This window comes from Sebastes fasciatus, chromosome 5 (genome assembly GCF_043250625.1).
Source record: "Sebastes fasciatus isolate fSebFas1 chromosome 5, fSebFas1.pri, whole genome shotgun sequence".
Taxonomy (NCBI): Eukaryota; Metazoa; Chordata; class Actinopteri; order Perciformes; family Sebastidae; genus Sebastes; species Sebastes fasciatus.
Window position 1 is genome coordinate 12,074,974 of NC_133799.1, and position 18,966 is coordinate 12,093,939.

General features: G+C 41.8%; 1 protein-coding gene across 1 annotated transcript in view; it reads left to right on the plus strand.

The window, feature by feature from the left end:
• Positions 1-1,738: 1,738 nt before the first annotated feature.
• Positions 1,739-18,966, plus strand: part of bcar3 (BCAR3 adaptor protein, NSP family member) — a 51,981-nt gene continuing 34,753 nt past the window's right edge. Inside the window, exons 1-3 of the mRNA XM_074635101.1 lie at positions 1,739-1,938; positions 11,348-11,537; positions 12,141-12,389. Coding sequence (XP_074491202.1) covers positions 11,356-11,537; positions 12,141-12,389 — 431 coding nt within the window. The 5' untranslated portion in view covers positions 1,739-1,938; positions 11,348-11,355. The remainder of the gene's footprint in view (positions 1,939-11,347; positions 11,538-12,140; positions 12,390-18,966) is intronic.

An 18,966-nucleotide genomic window follows, 5' to 3' on the forward strand; every position in this document is an offset into this window, starting at 1 on the left:
TTGATGCAAATTATTAGTTTTAACTAGGGCTGGGTATCGTTTAAAAAATGATGATGCCAGTACCAATATCAGTACCCTTAAAATGATACAGATACCAATAGAGTACTTCATTTGATACCCATCATGTGAATGGAAGCGGTGTGTGTGTCCCACTGGCTATCTAATCGCCACCGCACTGCACAGCGTTCATGCAGCGCTGATAACACCATACCATGACCCACGGTGGCAGGACCGCGTTGGCGTGGAAGCGTAACGCCCACCCTCCGATTCCACCCCATTTAGCTCTGTCAGAACCGTTGATAGTGCTGTTTGCACTGTTAGCACCAATACCCAGCTCTAGTTTTTTTTTCATAGTTTTGTTGATGTTTTTTGTTGGTTATGATGACATTTTACTTGCCAGGTAAACTACTGTGATCTTTGACAGTAAGGCAGGAAGAAGGAGCGGCCTGACATTTACACAGATTGCATAACCATATTACTCAGGGTAAACACTTAAACATTTATTTGGAACCGAAACCAAAAGTTGGCCCACCTGAAATGACTGTACCTATTGTGCATTGTATTGCAAAACTGAATGGTCACTCAACTGCAGCAAGTCAAAGTTGAACTAGAAAGTCAATGCAATGCAAAATCTTTAACATTTAATACATGTTTGCTATTTTTCTTTTTAAATTGGTTTTGTTAATGTACTACTCGACTCACTCTTCTGATGTTGCCAAATTTCAGAAAATTAAGTGGGTGAATCCATCTAAAACTAAAAAGTGATAAATAAGGTTATAAAAATCTTCCTTTACCAAAATGAGGATAGTTTGGCTCTCATTTGGCCCTTCTCAATCATAAAAAATGTAGTGTGAATAGCCAAAAGACTAACATGTTTTTGGCAGCATCTGTGTGTGCGTGTGTTTCTATGTGTGTGTGTCCAATGCGGGCCATCTGATCATCTCAGCTTTCATAGCGGCAGGATGGGCTCCTTGTATTGTCTGAGAGGAAACACACACACACATACACGCGCACACACATGCACGTGTCTGGGTGTTATCAAATGTAGACAATACAGAGGAACAGGAGGACAAAGACGGGAGAGAGTGTTGTCCTGAGGGCCAGTCAGCACACACACACACACACACACACACACACAACATGACCTCATACCTGATGTAATGACACAAGTAGAGCCCTTCTACTCGTTTCATCTGCTTACATGAAATGTGATCGCTTTTGCCCGCATTCCCTCCATATTTGAACGCTGTGTTATAAGAACACTCAGAGTAGATCTTAAACTGTGATGCTGATTTATGTTTCAGCCAACACCGAGTCAAGTAGTTAAACTTCACCAGTCTTGAGTGCAACCATGCAAAGATCACTTTTTTTCCCCTTTTCATCCCCTCTCTGCAAATAGCAACATTAGGTCACATCTTAAATCTTCTCTAAGCACCGGACCAGTTGGTGGTGTTGGTGTAAGAGGTCCCAAACAAAAAGACTTGGAGCATGAAATATGAGGCTGTGCAGGGAACACAGAGGAGGAGGAGGAGGAGGAGGAGGAGGAGGAGGAGGAGGAGGAGGTGGAAGTGGAAGAGAGGAGGGCAGAGGGAGTTTTGTTCAGGAGTTTGGGGGTAGGGGGGGCAAGAGACAACTCAGCTAAAAAAGAAAGAAAGAAAACTCCTCCCAAACACAGTAGAGCAAGAGGAGGGGCTGAGTGCTCGCAAATCACTCCCCAGAGAGAGAGAAAGAGGAGGGCAGGGCTTCTGATTGTGCAGCGCTACTTATTGTTGCCTGTCTGAAGGAGCGCGAGTGTATCGTCTTCCAGCCGGTCAGCTAGTCAGCAACAACTCAAGTCATTCAAACAAACTGTGAAATGGAATAATTTTGAGAGAAGAATATTAAACTAGAAGATAAATAAGAGCAAAAGTCAGGAAAAGGAGAAGAGGTGACTGACAGGTAAGGAATGAAAATCTGTGATTATTCCAATGTGTATCCGTATACAGTAGGTGTGTGTAGGAATGTGTGTTGGTGAGACAGTTCAATCCTGAAGGTCATCTACTCCTCTGGATCATTCGTCTGTTTCTCTGACTTTTCATCATCTAAAACTACAAGTTAAAAATAGAAGATGCTATTTTTTTCTCTTTCTGTGGCTGCTGTATATTTCACCACACTCCCACGCCTGCCTGCTCCTCGTCTCTCTCAGCTGTCCCTCTCTCCATCCTCTGTTGGTCGGGGTGTTTACAGCTTGCAAGTGAGTTAGATTTGCTCAGGGACTTTTTGAGCAATAAGTTGCCTTCCCAAGGCGCTGGGTGTAACCGTGGTTGCTGCTGGGGATCGGTGGCGCTAACTGTGCAGCAGGAAATAATTACATGAAATATGACAGTTAAGATCAAGAGCTTTCATTAAGGTTTTTTCTTGTTGACTTGTTTGTGAGTGAGCTTGAGATTGCTCGTTTAAAGTTTAGGTTGAGGTCACAGCTTTAATTTCATTTTTCTCAGCCAAACAACATCGTTATGAAAAATTATATGTTTTGATACCACTGCAATGTCAACAATATTTATAATATTTCACATTTAGGAACCTAAAACAAAACCGTTAATTTGAGACTCTCTTATCAAACAGCTCTTGCTCAGAAACACTTTGACAGGTTGAATGCTCAGATTGAAGCTCTGACCTTTCAGTCATGAGAACACGTCTTTAAACAGCGAGCCACCCACGAGATGATGACAGAGGCAGACATATGTGTGCATCTGTGTGTATGTAGTGATGATGTTTTGTGCAGATAAACACACATGCAGCAGGTTGTTTCCAGACATTAGTCAGTCTCGTGTCTGAACCCTGTTGAATCCAGAACAATGAGATTCAACCTTTAATTAATGCTGAAACGTCAGATTCACAGAGCTCAGCTTTTTAACTTTGTGATGGTTATGTACTTGCAGTGGCAGCTTTGTGTGTGTGTGGTGTTGTGTTACTTGCCCCAGTGGGATGAGGTGGTTGATATTCCAGCCAGCCGTCAACACTATGTGACTTGTAGTCTTCACAAAGACTGACTGACTGACTGACTGACTGACTGCAGAGGTTGAAAGTTAACACATAAATGTATTTTTCAAGGTCTTTACCTGAGTATAATTTTGGGATACTGGTATTTAACTTTAGCAGTACCCCTTTGTGCTTTAAACTTTTCTACATTTCAGAAGAGAATGTATTACTTCTCAATCGACTACCTTTTTCTGATGCCCATGACGCTTCCAGTTAATTTGCTGACAAAGATTTTACAAAATATATGATAAGCACGTAAAATAAGAATCAGATAGATTAAAGCATCCAGCAGTATACTGAATCAGGCTTTTGTAGCACCAGCTGCAACATCAATAAAGTAGAAATCTGAAATTAGTATTAGTACCATTAGTATTTACTTTTTGAACTTAAAGCTGAAATCTGCAACTTGTTTTTGTTAAAGAAATGTGCTCATTTTTAGAGCTGCAACGATGAATTGATTAACTATAAAATAAATTGCCGACTATTTTGATAATTAATTAATTGGTTTGAGTAATTTCTTTAACGAAAAGTAAAAATTCTCTGATTCCAGCTTCTTAAATGTGAATATTTTCTGGTTTCTTTACTCCTCTATGACAATAAACTGAATATCTATGAGTTGTGGACAAAACAAGACATTTGAGAACGTCATCTTGGGCTTTTTGGAAACACTGATCGACATTTTGCACCATTTTATAGACCAAACAACTAATCAACAAATACAATAATCGTTAGTTGTAGCCCTAGCTCATTGCTATCTGTACGCTAGAGCCAAGAGACGGTATCATAGCTTAACATGAAGACTGGAAACGTGTAAACAGCTAGCCTGGCTCTGTTCAAAGATAACTTCAAATCTACCTAGCAGCACCTCTAAAGCTCACGAATCAACATGGTATATCCTGTTTGTTTATTCCATACAAAAACCAAAATGTTAACATGACAATTACTGGTTCCTTGGGACTTATGTGCTGGAACGTTTTCTTATATTCTTGTTATCAGCTAACCATCTGCTGGTCCTCGCTTCATATTTAGCATACAGACAAAAGAGTGGTGTTGCTCCTCTTATCTAACTCTCTTCAAGAAAGCAAATAAGCATTTATCCCAAAAGGTTTTCTTTTTATGGTATTGTATTTATTTTTATCTGCATGATGGAGGGTTGTTAGACTGACACACTTAACCATAATTGGACTCGTTTTCTCGCGAGTAACATAAAACACAAGTTAGTCATCACGTTCCAGTTTAGCACATCATTTGAAAAGTTCAATAATTAATCGTAGCTAGAATGTTGTTACACACAAAAGGTTATAGCTGAGATGACACCACAAGCACAACTCTGGATGTGCTGCCATCTGTAATGTAGTTTCAAGTACATCCTAAAGATGTAAGATGTTCGGGAGGTTTGAATGCTGGACTTTAACTTCTAGTGGATGACTTTAACATGGTACTGTTGCTGTTTTAACTTAATAAAGGAACTAAATACTTCCTCCACTACTGAGTGACTCAGCTGACTGCTTCTCTGCTTGACTGACTGACTGACTGGCTCACAGTGTGGTGATCAGTGACTGTACATAGACAACACAGTTTGTCTCACACTGTCCATCTCTTTCACTGTAGACATATGAAATGAGCACACACACTGAGGGTAGGTGGTGGTGTGTGCATGAGAGAGAGAAAGAGAGAGAAAGAGAGAGATTCAGAAGTATTAAATGGCAGCTACTGCTGTGGGATTTAATAAAAGCCTCATTAATATGTCGCACACACACACTGGTGGGCCCACGCACTGAAGAGCGCAGTAGGACACCTCTCTCTCTCTTTCTAACAAAGGCTGGCTCTAAACAGCGGTCATGTGACAGTTGTTCCCATTGTTCACTTCTGGCCAGGGGTGGTTTTGCTAATGCACTGGTGTGTGTGTGTGAGTGTGTGTGTGTGAGAGAATGTGTGTGTGTGTGCGTGCCATAGCAGGAAGACACTCTAAGTCCGCTAGAGGAAACCCCTTATTCCCAAACAAGTTGATGTTTGTGTTGTCCTCCCTATTGTGTGCACATTTAATAACAGAACAGTAATGCAACATGTGACAGTTTTAACTCCATTTCATTTGTAAATCATATTATTGTGTAGAGTGCATTTTGTATTATGTAAACCAGAGTAGTTTTAAGATTCCTCCAGTCAAACTTGAATTCCCCAAACATGCACAGTAGTCCACGGTGCTGGTGAATTAAATGGGAACCAGCGGTGGTCCCCAGACTCCCAGTTTTCAAAACCACTACTTCAGTGGATTAACAACAAAGCTCTCCGACTCCTAAACTGGTGACTGAGACAGTCTAACATCAAAACATGAAATTACATTAAACTAAATTTATTAGGAAAGTTGTGTCCTTCAACCCTGTGAGACAGAATTATAGAAATAATTATGGTGATAGTGAAAAGGAGGAAGGGAAGCCAGAGAGATATTTGTTTTATTGCCAGTGATCCTTTATAATGAGCTGCCTGCCGTCTAAATGTTTATACTGACGTTTCCTCTTCCTGTTAAATCTGCACTCGTTTCCCACCCAAGGCCTTGTGTGTGTGTGTTTGTGTGTGAGTGTGTGCTGGTGTTCCCAACCCAAGGCCTTCACTAGTGTTGATGATAAAGTTAACCTCACTTCAGAATATTTTGTCTTTTGTACCATGGTCAAGGGAAATACTTCTGATTGGTTGCCAGGTGTCCATTAAAATGTTAGGGAGGAGGATTTTCCCACATGTGAATTCCCATTTCATTGTTTTCTTTTAATGATATCCTCAATGAAGCCTGGTTTCATACCTCTAAAATCACTGTCCACTTGAGCGCATTAAATATATCTTCTGATATGAGCTCATTACAGATGTATAGGTATCGCCATCTATGCACGTACATGTTGATAAATGACAACAAATTGAAAATCCTGTATCGGTTGGGCTATAGTCGGCATTTCCAATTAGAGCTTTGTAAACAGGATTAAGAATTGAAGACGTCCTTTTAATGTGCCAGAGCTGGAATAGTCCTGACAGAAATATGGCCACAAAAATGGCAACACTTGCTGATGAGATTGACGCAGCTACAGTATACAGGTTTTTGTAGATTTACCCAAATTCAACAAAGAAAAACAACTCCAAAATCTGCAGAATTCTTTGATCAACATAACAAATGTTAAGTTAACTGTTCCTAACAGACGCTACCTTCGGCGCAACGTCAGTCACTACTAACCTCATTATCAGGTTATCCTATGTCTCCCACAACATGGAAAAATGTTATGTGCATCAGTAGTTCATGTTTGTTTCTGAGCACTTTGTGTCTCTGTTTCCATCAGTTTGGATCTAAATATATGATACCCATGAGCCTCAGCCGCTGGTACTATGGAGAAGAAGTCTGCAGACCGCTGAATGTATAATTAGGTAAAATTTTAAAGGACCAGTGTGTAACATATAGGGGGATCTATTGTCAGAAATGGAATATAATATTTATACGTATGTTTTCTTTAGTGTATAATCACCTGAAGCTAAGAATCGTGTTTTCATTACCGTAGAATGAGCCCTTCATATCTACAGAGGGAGAGAGTCTTCTTCACAGAGTCTGCCATGTTGCACTGCCATGTTTCTACAGTAGCCAAGAAACGGCTTGGGACGGAGTCGATAACGTTACTCGCTCCTGTCGGCGTCGCTCTCTCTCTTGCTTCACCACTCCCACGTACACACACACACACTCTATGCACTGGCTCTGCTCTGAATGACCTATGCTACTCTTACAACAACTGGCTCTACAGAGGGCCAATCATGTTTTCGCGTCGGCCAACGTAGCTCTCCAACACGCTAGGTCCACGGGAAAAGCTTCAGTTGGTTAAAATCTCAACCTCACTGCTACATACCACCAGATCCTACACACTGGACCTTTAAACTTCAGCTCACCATTACATTTTTGGACATTTTCCTGTTTTATGTTCACAAGCTTGTACCTTTTGACGTTTTAAGAGAATTTCATGCCCATCCAAATCTTGAAAGGGCCCCAACTATAAGACATCTAACATGATCTATGCAGGAAATGAAGCGTGACTTTTTCTTCCATCGTAAGCTTTGATGCCAAAATAACTCCGTTCACATCGTAACTCTTTATCAGTACCTCTCAAACATAGTTCCAGTCAACAGTTCAACTGCTATCCTAAATCATTACAGAAGGTAGGTTGCATTAAACTGTATGTAACCATAGCAACAATACTCATGCTTCACGCCAGGTTAACTCACTGTAGAAACCAACCTATAGTCATGGCTAAACTCACTACAAACTAACTTTTATTCCTTGGTAAATGGTAGAATTGAATGGACTTGGTGAAGGAAATGCCAGCGCTCCCTCTTTCTCTTTGTGTGTGTGTGTGTGTGTGATGCAGGCCGCTGTGGCCGCTGGCTGAACAGCTGAACAGCTGTAGGGAGGAGAGGATGATGCAGAGAGATTGAAAGAAAGAGCAAAGTCTATTATTACGAGAGGCGGAAGGACAAAGGACAGAAAGAAGGTGGTGAAGTGAGAAAGCAAAAGAAGAGCTGACATCATGATGGACAGACAGAAGGAGGGAGGGGATGTCTGTTTGGAGGAGGGGGTGGGAGGGAAAGGGAAAGATGGATGAGTATAGGGATGGAGTCAAAAGACGAGAGAGTGATTTAAATGAGGCAGAAAAGTGAAATAAATAGTGTGGAAGGAGTAGATGGGTGTGAGAAGAGAGGTTAAAAGGAGAGTGAGTGAGATTTTCACACCTTCACTAGACGTGGAAACGACTTCCTCTAGCTCTTAGCATGAATAATTTATTTATAAGATTAATCGACAAAGTATTCATGTGCGTAAGTGCTGTGTGTCGAGACAGTCCTTTCTCCTCTGCAGGGGAGGGTGTGTGTCTGGCAGATGGTCAGGGCCACACACACACATTAACACACACACACACAGAGAGCTGACCATCCCTGAGGGTCTTATAATAGGTCCTCCTCCTGTAGTCGTTCTGCCCCTCAGAGGAATCCACACTCTGACCCAGCATGCCTTAGCAGGACTTTTACAGTGTGTTTGTGTGTGCGAGTGTGTGTGAATAAACTTTACGCTGAAAGGTCTTGAGCTGGCCAGCTGTTCCTTTTCCCTAATCCTCTATTTGCATTTTTATTGACATTCATCATCACAAGCTGGTGATTCAGTGACCCTTAAAGTTGAGTTTTGTTCCCTTTTTATACTCCAGGTTTTCTGTATTTGCTAAGCTACAAAGCATATATTTCTCCTTGATGTTTTTATTAACTAAACAGAGCAGCGTACTGTACAAAACGCAGGCCTCCGTCATTTCGACTGACCGAAGCAACAGATTAAATTCAAACATTACCGGCAGCTGCCGCTAATTAACTTACAGATTGTAAGCAACTTGCCAATGTAAAACTTTCCTCTTGATTGGTGAGTGTGCTCTCTGTGTCGGACAAAGATCTTTTGTAAGAGAAAGAAACACCACTCAAATCACAAATGGTTTAACTAGCCCTACTGACGCTTAGAATTAGGCAACAAAACCACTTAGTTAGGTATAGGAAAAAACAGCATGGTTGGGCTTAAATGTACAACAGTTGTACAGTGAAAACGTGACTTGATGTTGCGAACACGGCACACGAACGAACAGCTGATTGTAAAGTGAAAGGGAAACGTAACGCACAGGACATGAACAGCGTTCTCCTGGATGAAAGCCTTGTGTTTGTTGGACCATCCACTTTCCCTTCCACCTGCCCTGTGTGTTTCTTTCACTCTATAAACTACGTCACCACAGCACTTTCCCTGTGCGTTTACTCTTGCCGCGGATGGGTTTACATTGTAGTTAATGAAAATCCCGGTGCATCACATACTGCTGCTTAAGGGTGCCAAATCGAAGGCCAATTTGACGCCCTGGAAATGAGAACGGGCTGATACCATTTACAGATGTTTCCCACTACTTTGGCCTTACTTGATCCACTCTATCAGACTGCTTTGAGATATATTTCAAACTCAGGCTACAGAACTCATCATTGTACAATCTGGTCAGATGGGCTTCACTTGCTATGCACAGAACGCAGCATTGGTTTATTTTAATGTACAAGGCCATTCTAGGCAGGTTACCTAAGTTTGTACTTGTACAAAATACCTACAACCTTAGGTCCAATAATTGGCTAGGTTTTAAAGGGTGCCACCTATGTGGACTGAGACTGGAAAAAGGATTCTATTTTATTATAGCCCTTGCTCTTGGAATGATCTGCAGGCTAGACTCAATCTAGAGTCCCTCATCACATAAACATATGTATCATACACGTTCTGTCTATTTAACTGCTTCTGTTGATGCATGGACTTTAGTTTTTAATCTGTAACTTTTCTGCACAGAATTACAGATAAATCAGTTCAGCTTGGTCAGTGAAATCAAATTATTTTTAACCAGTAGCCATGTTGATCGCCTTGGTTCGAAACCGAATCTCTCCGTCAGGATTGAACTGCATCTGACTACTACAGGGCCGAGCCCCACAGCTTCCTCCGCAGCCTACTTTCTCTGATCATAATCAGGTTGTCCAAATAGAGACACAATAACAAACAGCAGCATAGTTGTTCAGGTCAGATTCTCAGGTTTGATGAGATTAGAAATAGGGAGGGTTTGTGGAATCTCGTACCATCCAGCCTACCAACGTGTCTGTCAGCTGATGGTATTTTAGTTTGTACAGTATGACTAACTGCTGCATGGTGAGTGACTCAGAGCAGATGATAGCGTGCTGTCCAGTCATTATCACAGGGCAGGGGAATTTATCAAGAACTTGTCCAGAGTTATCACTGCCAACCTATCTGTCCCGCTCATCTCTATGTACAGGAATTACATCTGCATGTCTGTATGACCAGATCTACCCCATGAGTAAAAAAAAAAAAGTTGTGTTGCTTTTTCTTAAGGCTTTTGGAAGCAGAAGCTGGTCTTAAGTGCCTTGCTGGAATATAAAGAATTTTAAGCATTCCCAAATGGTATGATATTCAGAGTTCGTTGATAAAAACACCACCTGAAACTGAAGCAGAGGGTCACACCTCTGTTCTCTTCTCACGTCCACCAATAGGAAGCTGAAGTCTGGTGATAGTCTTATTGGCTTTGAGCCCAGCACCACGTAAAAACTGGCAGGGGAAAACTCTTAAAACGACAATTACTGGACGGTCCAGTACATTTGTTAACCCCAGTCTTTATTTCAGACATTGTTATGGCGTGGGAGGTTTACATGTCACCCTTCTTGTACAGTATAATACTGCTCTCATAAAGAGTTATCGTTACACATTTTCTTAATATTTTCCCAGAGTTTATTGAGGAACTATCTGTGGTCCTGCTTTCAAAACCTCTCACTGCAATATTTTAATATATATAATTGTTTTTTATAGTGCATACCAGAGGAGTGTTTCTACTAAGCAAGATTGTTTCTATTTTAATTTTTCAAAAACAAAGAAAAGTAGGTTTTGCGTATGGTGTTAGAATACAACATTATTTTGTAAAATCAGTGCAAATAGATTTGGGATTAGGTTTCAAAGTGATGTTTTAAACCAACATAATTGCATCTGAATGCAATTTGACATCACTCAGTTTTGGCAGTATTGTCCTCCTTAGCTGAACCAGATTTTCCAAGTGAAAAAGAAAATCTAGGACAAAAAGTGACGGGCAACGTCTCCTCATATGTTCTAAACTGGTTTGTGGGGTTAACCTTAAATGAAACTGAGATCTTAATTTGATCACAGAATGTGTTTTTGAAGGATTTTATTAAATTTAAACTATGCATACACTATATTGGCAGTTTTTTCTTTTTGAGTGTGTGTTTGCATACAGGCGCAGTTACACTCACATTACTTAGCTGAAACTACTGCTATAATGTTATGTAATCAGAAGCTTTATTCCCCTCTAGGCGGTATGTTTGTGTGTATGCATGATGATGTGAAAGGGTATGTGAGCCATGTGAGTGTATTGGTGGTGGTGGGGGCACCTGTTGTACTGGATCATGTATCATAATACTTCATCTCAGTGAGCACGTCTGTTTCAGATCATATGTCCTTACAGAAATGTATTACACCATATGTACCATGTTACATAATGGTGTTCCCCTGGTTATTCTACAATAAGTAGGTTATAGCACACCCTGTGAGGTTAATCCACTCATTTTTCTTTATGCATTTATCAAAAACGTATTCAAAATCTTAATCGTACAGTAATTTGTTGGTGGAAAGACGGAGATCAAATCATGAAATCAAAAGTTTTAACGTGCCAGTAAGAGAAGTCCTCTCTGTCTGACTTGATATTTCTATGTGTGTTTCTCTTTCCAGAGTTGAGGATGATGGCAGAGGGGCGTTTTGCCAGCCTGCCCAGGTCCCTTCATGCACACCACGCCCTGGGAGGAAGCACTGCACACCCTGGAATCCCCTCCACCTCCCTCGGTGTCCCCAGCGGTGTCTCCTCCAGGGTGCTCCAGGCCTCCCTCGCCTCCTCGATGGACCTCCTCAGCTCCAGACCTGGGTGAGTTGGGTGACCAACAGTGGCTCACATCACAATAAAAAACTGAATTCTGGCAGAATCCAGGGTCTGACTGAAATAACGAGTTAAACAAGCCTATATGCTTTTTCTCTAAGGCACTTCAGGTTTTAAGAAATTAAAGATAGTGATTTAACCAAATACAAGTATGTTTTGTGGGATTAATAAGCAGATGATGACAAAACAATTTGGTTCCCAATAAAAACCCACCATCTTCAAACCCACAAACCATCATTTAAACTCCATAGGAAACCACAAACTTTACAAAAATACCTATCTATAAGATGATACACGAGATATCTAATATTTCTGTTTGACGCTGAGCAGACGTAAACAAAAGCCTGTGTGCAGTAAGCAGCATCAAAAAGCTTCAATAAAGTGTTTGACAGCATCACATATATACTCTGTATTGACTTGTTCAAAGTGTGGAAAGGACATTTTTTCTTTCCTTTTTAAAGGTACTTGAGAGAAGTTTTAAGAGGATAAAATCCCATCTGTAAGGGGATTTTTCTCAAAGTATAGAGTCTTCACAAAGGTTTAATGTGTTTTAACTTACTTCAATACTTTCTCTCCCCCTCCCTCCCCCAGTCTAGGGCAGCTCAGCGGCCTATCAGAGCTGCCCGCATCTTCCTACCAGCCAATCTCCATTCACGGAACTCTTCCTCGACGCAAGAGAGGTGGGGCCAACCTCGCCCATGGAAACTACACCTGGGACCCCAGAGCCAATCACACGCAGAAGATACCTTTCGGGAAGACATCAGTGGCTCCTGGACACGCCCATCAACCCATGACCTCTCCGCTGGTCCAAAATATCATCGACGACTTTCATGGTTACAGGTAAACACATGTATAAACACATAAATATGCTAATGTAGGTCATACAAGCTCTCTGTCGATGAACAAAACTGCATCATATTTACAATTTCTGTCTGTGATTTTGTCTTTCATAGCATTCATGACAACTGATCGTGTTTCTATCACAGAGCAGTTATTTTATCTCTGTTGCTTTACCTTTAATTATAGATTGTTAAGGGGAAAACTCCACCAAAATGCATCCTTTCAAATTCAAATACTCCGCTTCAGTAGGCTTGAAAGGTGGCTCTGAAAAGATTTTATAGCTTGCTTCATGATGGAGAACAGCAGCTAAGATCAGTTTGGGTTTACAGCAAATGACACAGAGTCACAGCAAATAGTAAAAAAAAAAAAAACATGAAAATGGGATGTAGTGGTAGTCAAATAAAGTGAGGTCAATTTAGCGCCAAATCGTAACAGAAGTTATCTCATGACACTTTCCATATAGAGTAGGTCTAGACCATACTCTTTAATTTACAGAGACCAAACTTTCCCCCATGAGCAAGCATTTGGGTGGCGGCGGCGGCAAGTAAAAACTCCCCTTAAACGGGAAGAAAGCTCAAACAGAACCAGGCTCTAGGTGGGCGGCCATCTGCCTAGCCTCGAAGCGTATACCACATAATTGCAAAGCTGGTTCGATTCCAGCCAGGGACCTTTCTTACATGTCATCCGCTGTCTTTCCCCATATTTTATGTCTGTCTCCACTATCTCTATAAAATTTTTTTAAGAAAATACATAGAAACTTCTCAAACGTATCCCGCAGCACGATCCACTTCTCCACTGTTGAGCCGTATGTTCAGTATGTAATTGGTTTGAGAAGTCTTTTTGATATGTTCTGACAAGGTTGTTGTTGTTGTTGCTCTACAGGCTGTTCTCATACAGTGTTCGTAGCTACAGTATACCTACAAAAAGTAATGCACTGTAATTCATATGTATCCCACAAAATCAATTTGTATGTAATATACGTAATTGTGAACCGGGAAGTATAAAGAGCGACAAACACCGCGTAAGGAGTCGGTCAAAAGACACCAGACTTTTGCCCAGGAGACTGGTGTTCATGTCCAGTGTGAAACTAGAAGTCAACATTGATTTATTTGTCATGTAACTTCTGTAATTAATCCCACTTCCGCAGTTATTTTAACCCAAACCCGAACGTTTTGTTGCCTAAACTTAACCAAGTTGTTTCCTGTGTAGATTGAAGTTTATTTTGAAAAGACTGTATGCATGTAACAAGCGTTAATTGACATCTGCTGCTGGACATTCGTAGGAAAACGCACTAAAAATAAGGAATAACTTTTCGTAAGATATCATACCGTACTGTGCCGTAACTGCTGTGAATCCATGCTGCCGTCTTTTGTGAAGGAGCAAGCTCCAAACTTTTCAGAACCACTTTTCAAGCCTATAGGTAGTGAATATTAATACTCAAAAGATGTATTTTCGGTGTAGTATTTCTTTAAAGAAATGCCTTGCAAGTTTCGGCATTATTTTAGCACTTTCCATCACGCGAGACTCGCCATGCTCTGGAGGAAAAACGTACTTTATTCGAACTGTCCCTCTTCAAAGCAAGGACTCAGAAAGAGAGTCTGGGGTTGGATGGAGAAAGGCGAGTCCGTAAAGAGCCCTGAGGGGCTATAGCAGTTAGCTCAACTTCAGAGGGAACTCACACACCTCATCCCTCATCATGTCCTCCCATCTTTCTATCTTTAGTGTAGAGTTACAGCAGACAGTATCTGATGAAGCCAGCTTTGTGTGTGTCTGTGGGTGCGTGCGCGTAGCCCCCAGCAGTTGGGTTACCTTTGTAGGTCAGGGTGTGGCAGCACAGATCACAGATTACTGTGAGCTCTTTGTCTACTCTCTTCTATCTTTCTGCCTCCACGCTGGATACATTTCATACACTGCTGACATACAGCAGAACAATTTGTCCAGGTCAAATTCAACCCCGCGCAGGTGGCTAAATAATGAACAGCATCATTCTCTCACTCCGGGTCATTTTTCATTAAGTTAGTGCAATTTTATGGGCATTGTGTCCTTCTACTTCTTACTTTTGAAATGTCAAAAAAAATAAGATGAGTCAAGTGTTTCTAACCCTTACTTCCTGTTCCTAAAAGACATAAAAAAATGCATCACAAAAGAAAGACACATCTTTCAGGGGCTGAGTGATTTTTGGCCGGTGGGCGTTGTTCTATATAATCAGCTAATGTTGGCCTTGCTTGAAGCAGTATGATGATCAAAGAACAGCACTTGGTAGTAATTGAATTAACCTACTAATGGCCTCAAAACTACAAAGGTGACCCTTATATGTGAGTGACAGCAGGTATGAGAGATAAATCTCACTGTGTCCATATAGTTATTTGATTTCTCACTTACTGAAAATCAACTCCTTGGCTCTAAGTGAAAAGTTTTGAGTCCAAAAATGTTGTTGTGTTGTAATTTTACAAGGTATATCGCCATTCACATAAAAGAAATACTACTAAAACCTGGATAGTAACATCTCGGGAAATATTTCCCCATGGTTCTAAGTAAGCATATTGTGATATAGTAAAGAAAATCCAACATTTTATATGTTGAATATACACTCCCTGATGTTGTTAAAACAACCAGTAGCACTATAAAATTCCAAACTTTCCTCCTCCTGTTGTCGTTTTGAAACTACACACAGTTCAGTTGAGTTTTCTATAAAAAGATAAGGAGTGTATAATATCTCTGGCCTGTCGGTCTTGACTTTCCATTGCTCATGCTGTCAGCTGACCTATGACCCCTGACCTTATGTTGCACTAGCATCCGATTGGTCGGTTTGTCTCTCTGTTGACCTTTACGGGCAGCTCAGCAGACCACCAGGAGAGGAGGAGGAGGGGGAGGAAGAGCGAGAGAGCAGAAAGAGAGCGGAAAGGAGTAGCGCAAAGAGGGATGACAGGGGGTGGAGAAGAGATCGACTGTGACAGACTGTTGACACATGTTACTTTTCCTTTCATCAACATAAATATGCTGAAACCCTTCTTAATCCCATTATTTATCTCTTGATTGTGTTTGGATTAACTTGTTTCCTTTATTTTAGATCAAATCAGACCAATAGTTTACACTGATTACTTAAAGGGATAGTTCGGGTGTTTTGAAGTGGGTATGTATGAGGTACTTATCCATAGTTTGTGTATTTCCTAGAGTAGATGACGGTCAGCACGCCCCCAGTTTGGAGAAACAGACAGGAGTACCGGCACGGGAGCAAAGCAATGTACCGCTGTGGACGGGGCCCGCAGCTAAACGTATTTTAGACAACTAAAAGAAAGGCTCACCTAAAGAAATCATTATCAGTTTAAGTGTACGCTATATTTAGAATATCTTCGCCAGATTACCTCGCCGTCAGACAGCTATACAGTCTATGTTTCCAATAGGGAACTGAAGCAGTTATCTATCGTTATCTCTCGCCAAAGCAACCAGTTTCCATTGAAAAAAAAACAGTAATTTTACTTCGCAAAACACAGGAGTTGCTGGTCTACCGCTGCCTCAATCGGTTGATTTGTTTGTGTTATTGTGTGACTTTGTTTCATTCATAGCACAAACAAACTAACCGAACCGGCATCGGTAGACCAGCAACCCCTGTGTTCTGCCAGGTAAAACGACAGTTTTTTTCAATGGAGTCTGGTGGCTTTGGCGAGAGCATAGATGGATACAACGGCTTCAGTTCCCCGTCAGAAAGGGCTGTCTGACGGCAAGGTAAAATGGTGAAAAATTCTAAATACAGCGTACACAGAATTTCTTTTAAGTGACTAAAATACGTTTTGCTGCCAGCCCCGTATACAGCATGTTCATACCTGACGGTTTATTGCCCTAGTAACACCCCTGATAAACTGAGGGAGAAAAAACAGCAGGTTGCTTTAGTGCTGCAAATAAAAAGGAGGATGTGAGATGAAGCAGGTCAACAGAGACTCACCTCCAGATATTCAAAAGACAAAAATGGATTTTCCATTTATAGCAAACTGTGAGCACACATTTCTATTTGTGCTGTAGTGAAGTATTTGAAAATGTCACAGAGATAAGCACTGGAAAGATGTGTTTGTCTTGCATTGGAAACCAGTAGTGGAAAGTCCCCGTTATCGGTACCGGATTTGTCCTCAACTGGAAACCAGGCCAATAAGCAGGTCACTTGATGTGTCCCAAATTCCAACAACACATAAACTCTAACAGGGTTTTGACTCTGTAGGTTGTTCACACTTAGAAAATTACAAAAAGTGTACTTAAAGATGTCAGTTTGCACACTAAATTCATTTGTTTTTAGAGTGTGCTGTTGTTGGACACTATTGTCCCACAATGCAATGCAAATAGGAAACAGAGGAGCTACTCACACCTGTGCTGTGTACTAATTAACTAACTACCTGGATTATACAGTATGTACTGTATAATAATTTTCATAGCACACAGTTTTTCCAGTTATTATACAAAAAAATACTTTATCATTTTGTACTAACAGGAAAGGACTTGCATTTGTTGCATACAAACTGCCGAAACAATATACTATAACAATGAGTGTATAGCATATACAGAGGTTTATAGTGTGGATTGGAAACTGGAGTCTGTGGATCTTTTTTATCATTAAAACACACTGACCTCTGTAGGCTGCCTGTAGACCCTGCATGTTGCTCATGAGCTCTTTTCAATGCTCCCACTGTCCGTCTGTCACTCTCTCTCCCGCTCTCCCTCTCTCCCACTCACACAAATATGGTGTAGTCACTCACTAAAGCCAGCTGTGGTCGTGCTGAGTATTGTGTGGTGAAGCGCAGAAGAACAACAGTAGCCAGAAAAAGACTGTGGCGAGTGCTGCCTGCTTCTGCCCTCCGTGCTCTTGTTATTTTTTTTCCCCCTCTCACTCGCTTCCACTTTCTCTGTCCTCATAGCTCCGTCTCTGTCTGTGTTGCGGGTCAGTTTTTTGTGGTTATAGAAGCAGAAAAATCCAGTGTCTGATGCTGTTTCAGCAATATGGGCAGAAAAAGGCGAACTTAGCTGCGGTCAGCTTGTGTAGTCTGGAATGCCTGACCATCTCACTCTCACCATACTTTGTTTCACTTCTTTTAGTGCTGTAGTCTTACTGAACGTTATCAGGGAAGAATAAAGATATAAAAAAAAAAACAACAACATGCATCTAGATGCAGGGTGGAGACACCGGACGACCTGGGTTTAAAACACTGAACCTCCATCGGCTCCAGGGCTGCCGCTCTGTTTGTGAGCCTGACCTTTGACCTCCCTGAGGAGAAGAGGGAATTTCCCTCAGTCGTAGCACACTGGACACAACTACATCAGGGTTCATATGGGTGTTGTCTGCTTTGTGGTGATTCTCATCTTACCCACCTCAGACTAGAGAGCCAGGGCAGGGTTACGAGGGGCAGGTGGTTGGTGTGGTGAAGGTTTGGGGCCAAACAGAGGTCCAGCCAACCACCGACTCTAACGAAGCGACACATGCGACTCCAGTAAGTGGTCAATGTCAAACTCAATGTCTCATTTTAGTTTACATCTGAGACCACAGAAACTTCCTGCATTCTTCTTCCTCATTCTCCTTCTCTTCATCGTCAGTCTCCTTCATCCTCGGCAGTGGTGAATATTAAGCATTCTGAACTATGAGCACCTGTTACTCATCACTATAACAACAGAAGTCAGGGATGATGCACCAATCAATGGCATATTTTTATCTAAATGCCTTATCATTACATGTAGCCTTTACGCCAAATTCACACCAGGTAGCGGCAAAGTGCGACTCGCTGCAATAATTAAATTTTTTTGCGGCCCGGATGCAGTTTTCAGGTGGGAAGACATTCTTTGTAACATAGGCTAAATGTCACAGGATCTGTTTACTGATTGGCTGCGGGTACTCTCTGGCCGCACTTTGCCGCTAAAAGTTAAACTTTTCCCAACTTTTAGTTTGGCTGCACATCGCCGCAGAATCTGTGAATTTTGCGTTACTCTCCTCCAATTACGAGCACACATTCGCCCACTGAGAATTTGGCCTAGCCGAAAACGTGCGGACCCCACAGTATATAAGGCAGCACACAGCGCCGTCTGCTATCCTACACCCTCTTCAGTGAGCGGCATAGGAGCGACACCCCCTTGGTAGAGGGCTCCGCCTGTGCTTAGGGTTACAATATCGTAACCTTTGTTCTAACTCACACAGGCTCCGCCCTCTACTGAACTCTATGTGTACAGTGGGTGGAGCCCGATGGATGCCGCGACACGACATCGACCCAACCCTACTGATCCAGACCGGCTAGAGGTTAGTCGCCACAGCCCCCCTACTTCTTCATAACCTACAGTAGGCTGCCACAGCGGAGAAGTAGGGAGCCCCAGCCAACCCATGCAGTACGCAACTGATATAGGTATAGCCATGGTCTAACCCTGCAGGGGTCAAGACAAACCATAGACACCCTGCAGACCACATTCCCCGGGTCATCAAGGAGCACGGGAACATGTAGGTGCCCAGAGGGGGTCAGGTGCAGCACAACTGACACACACACACCTCACCTTTTTCACCAGTCCTGTGTCATTCCAGCGAGCACAGACCCTGAAAATGATTACATCA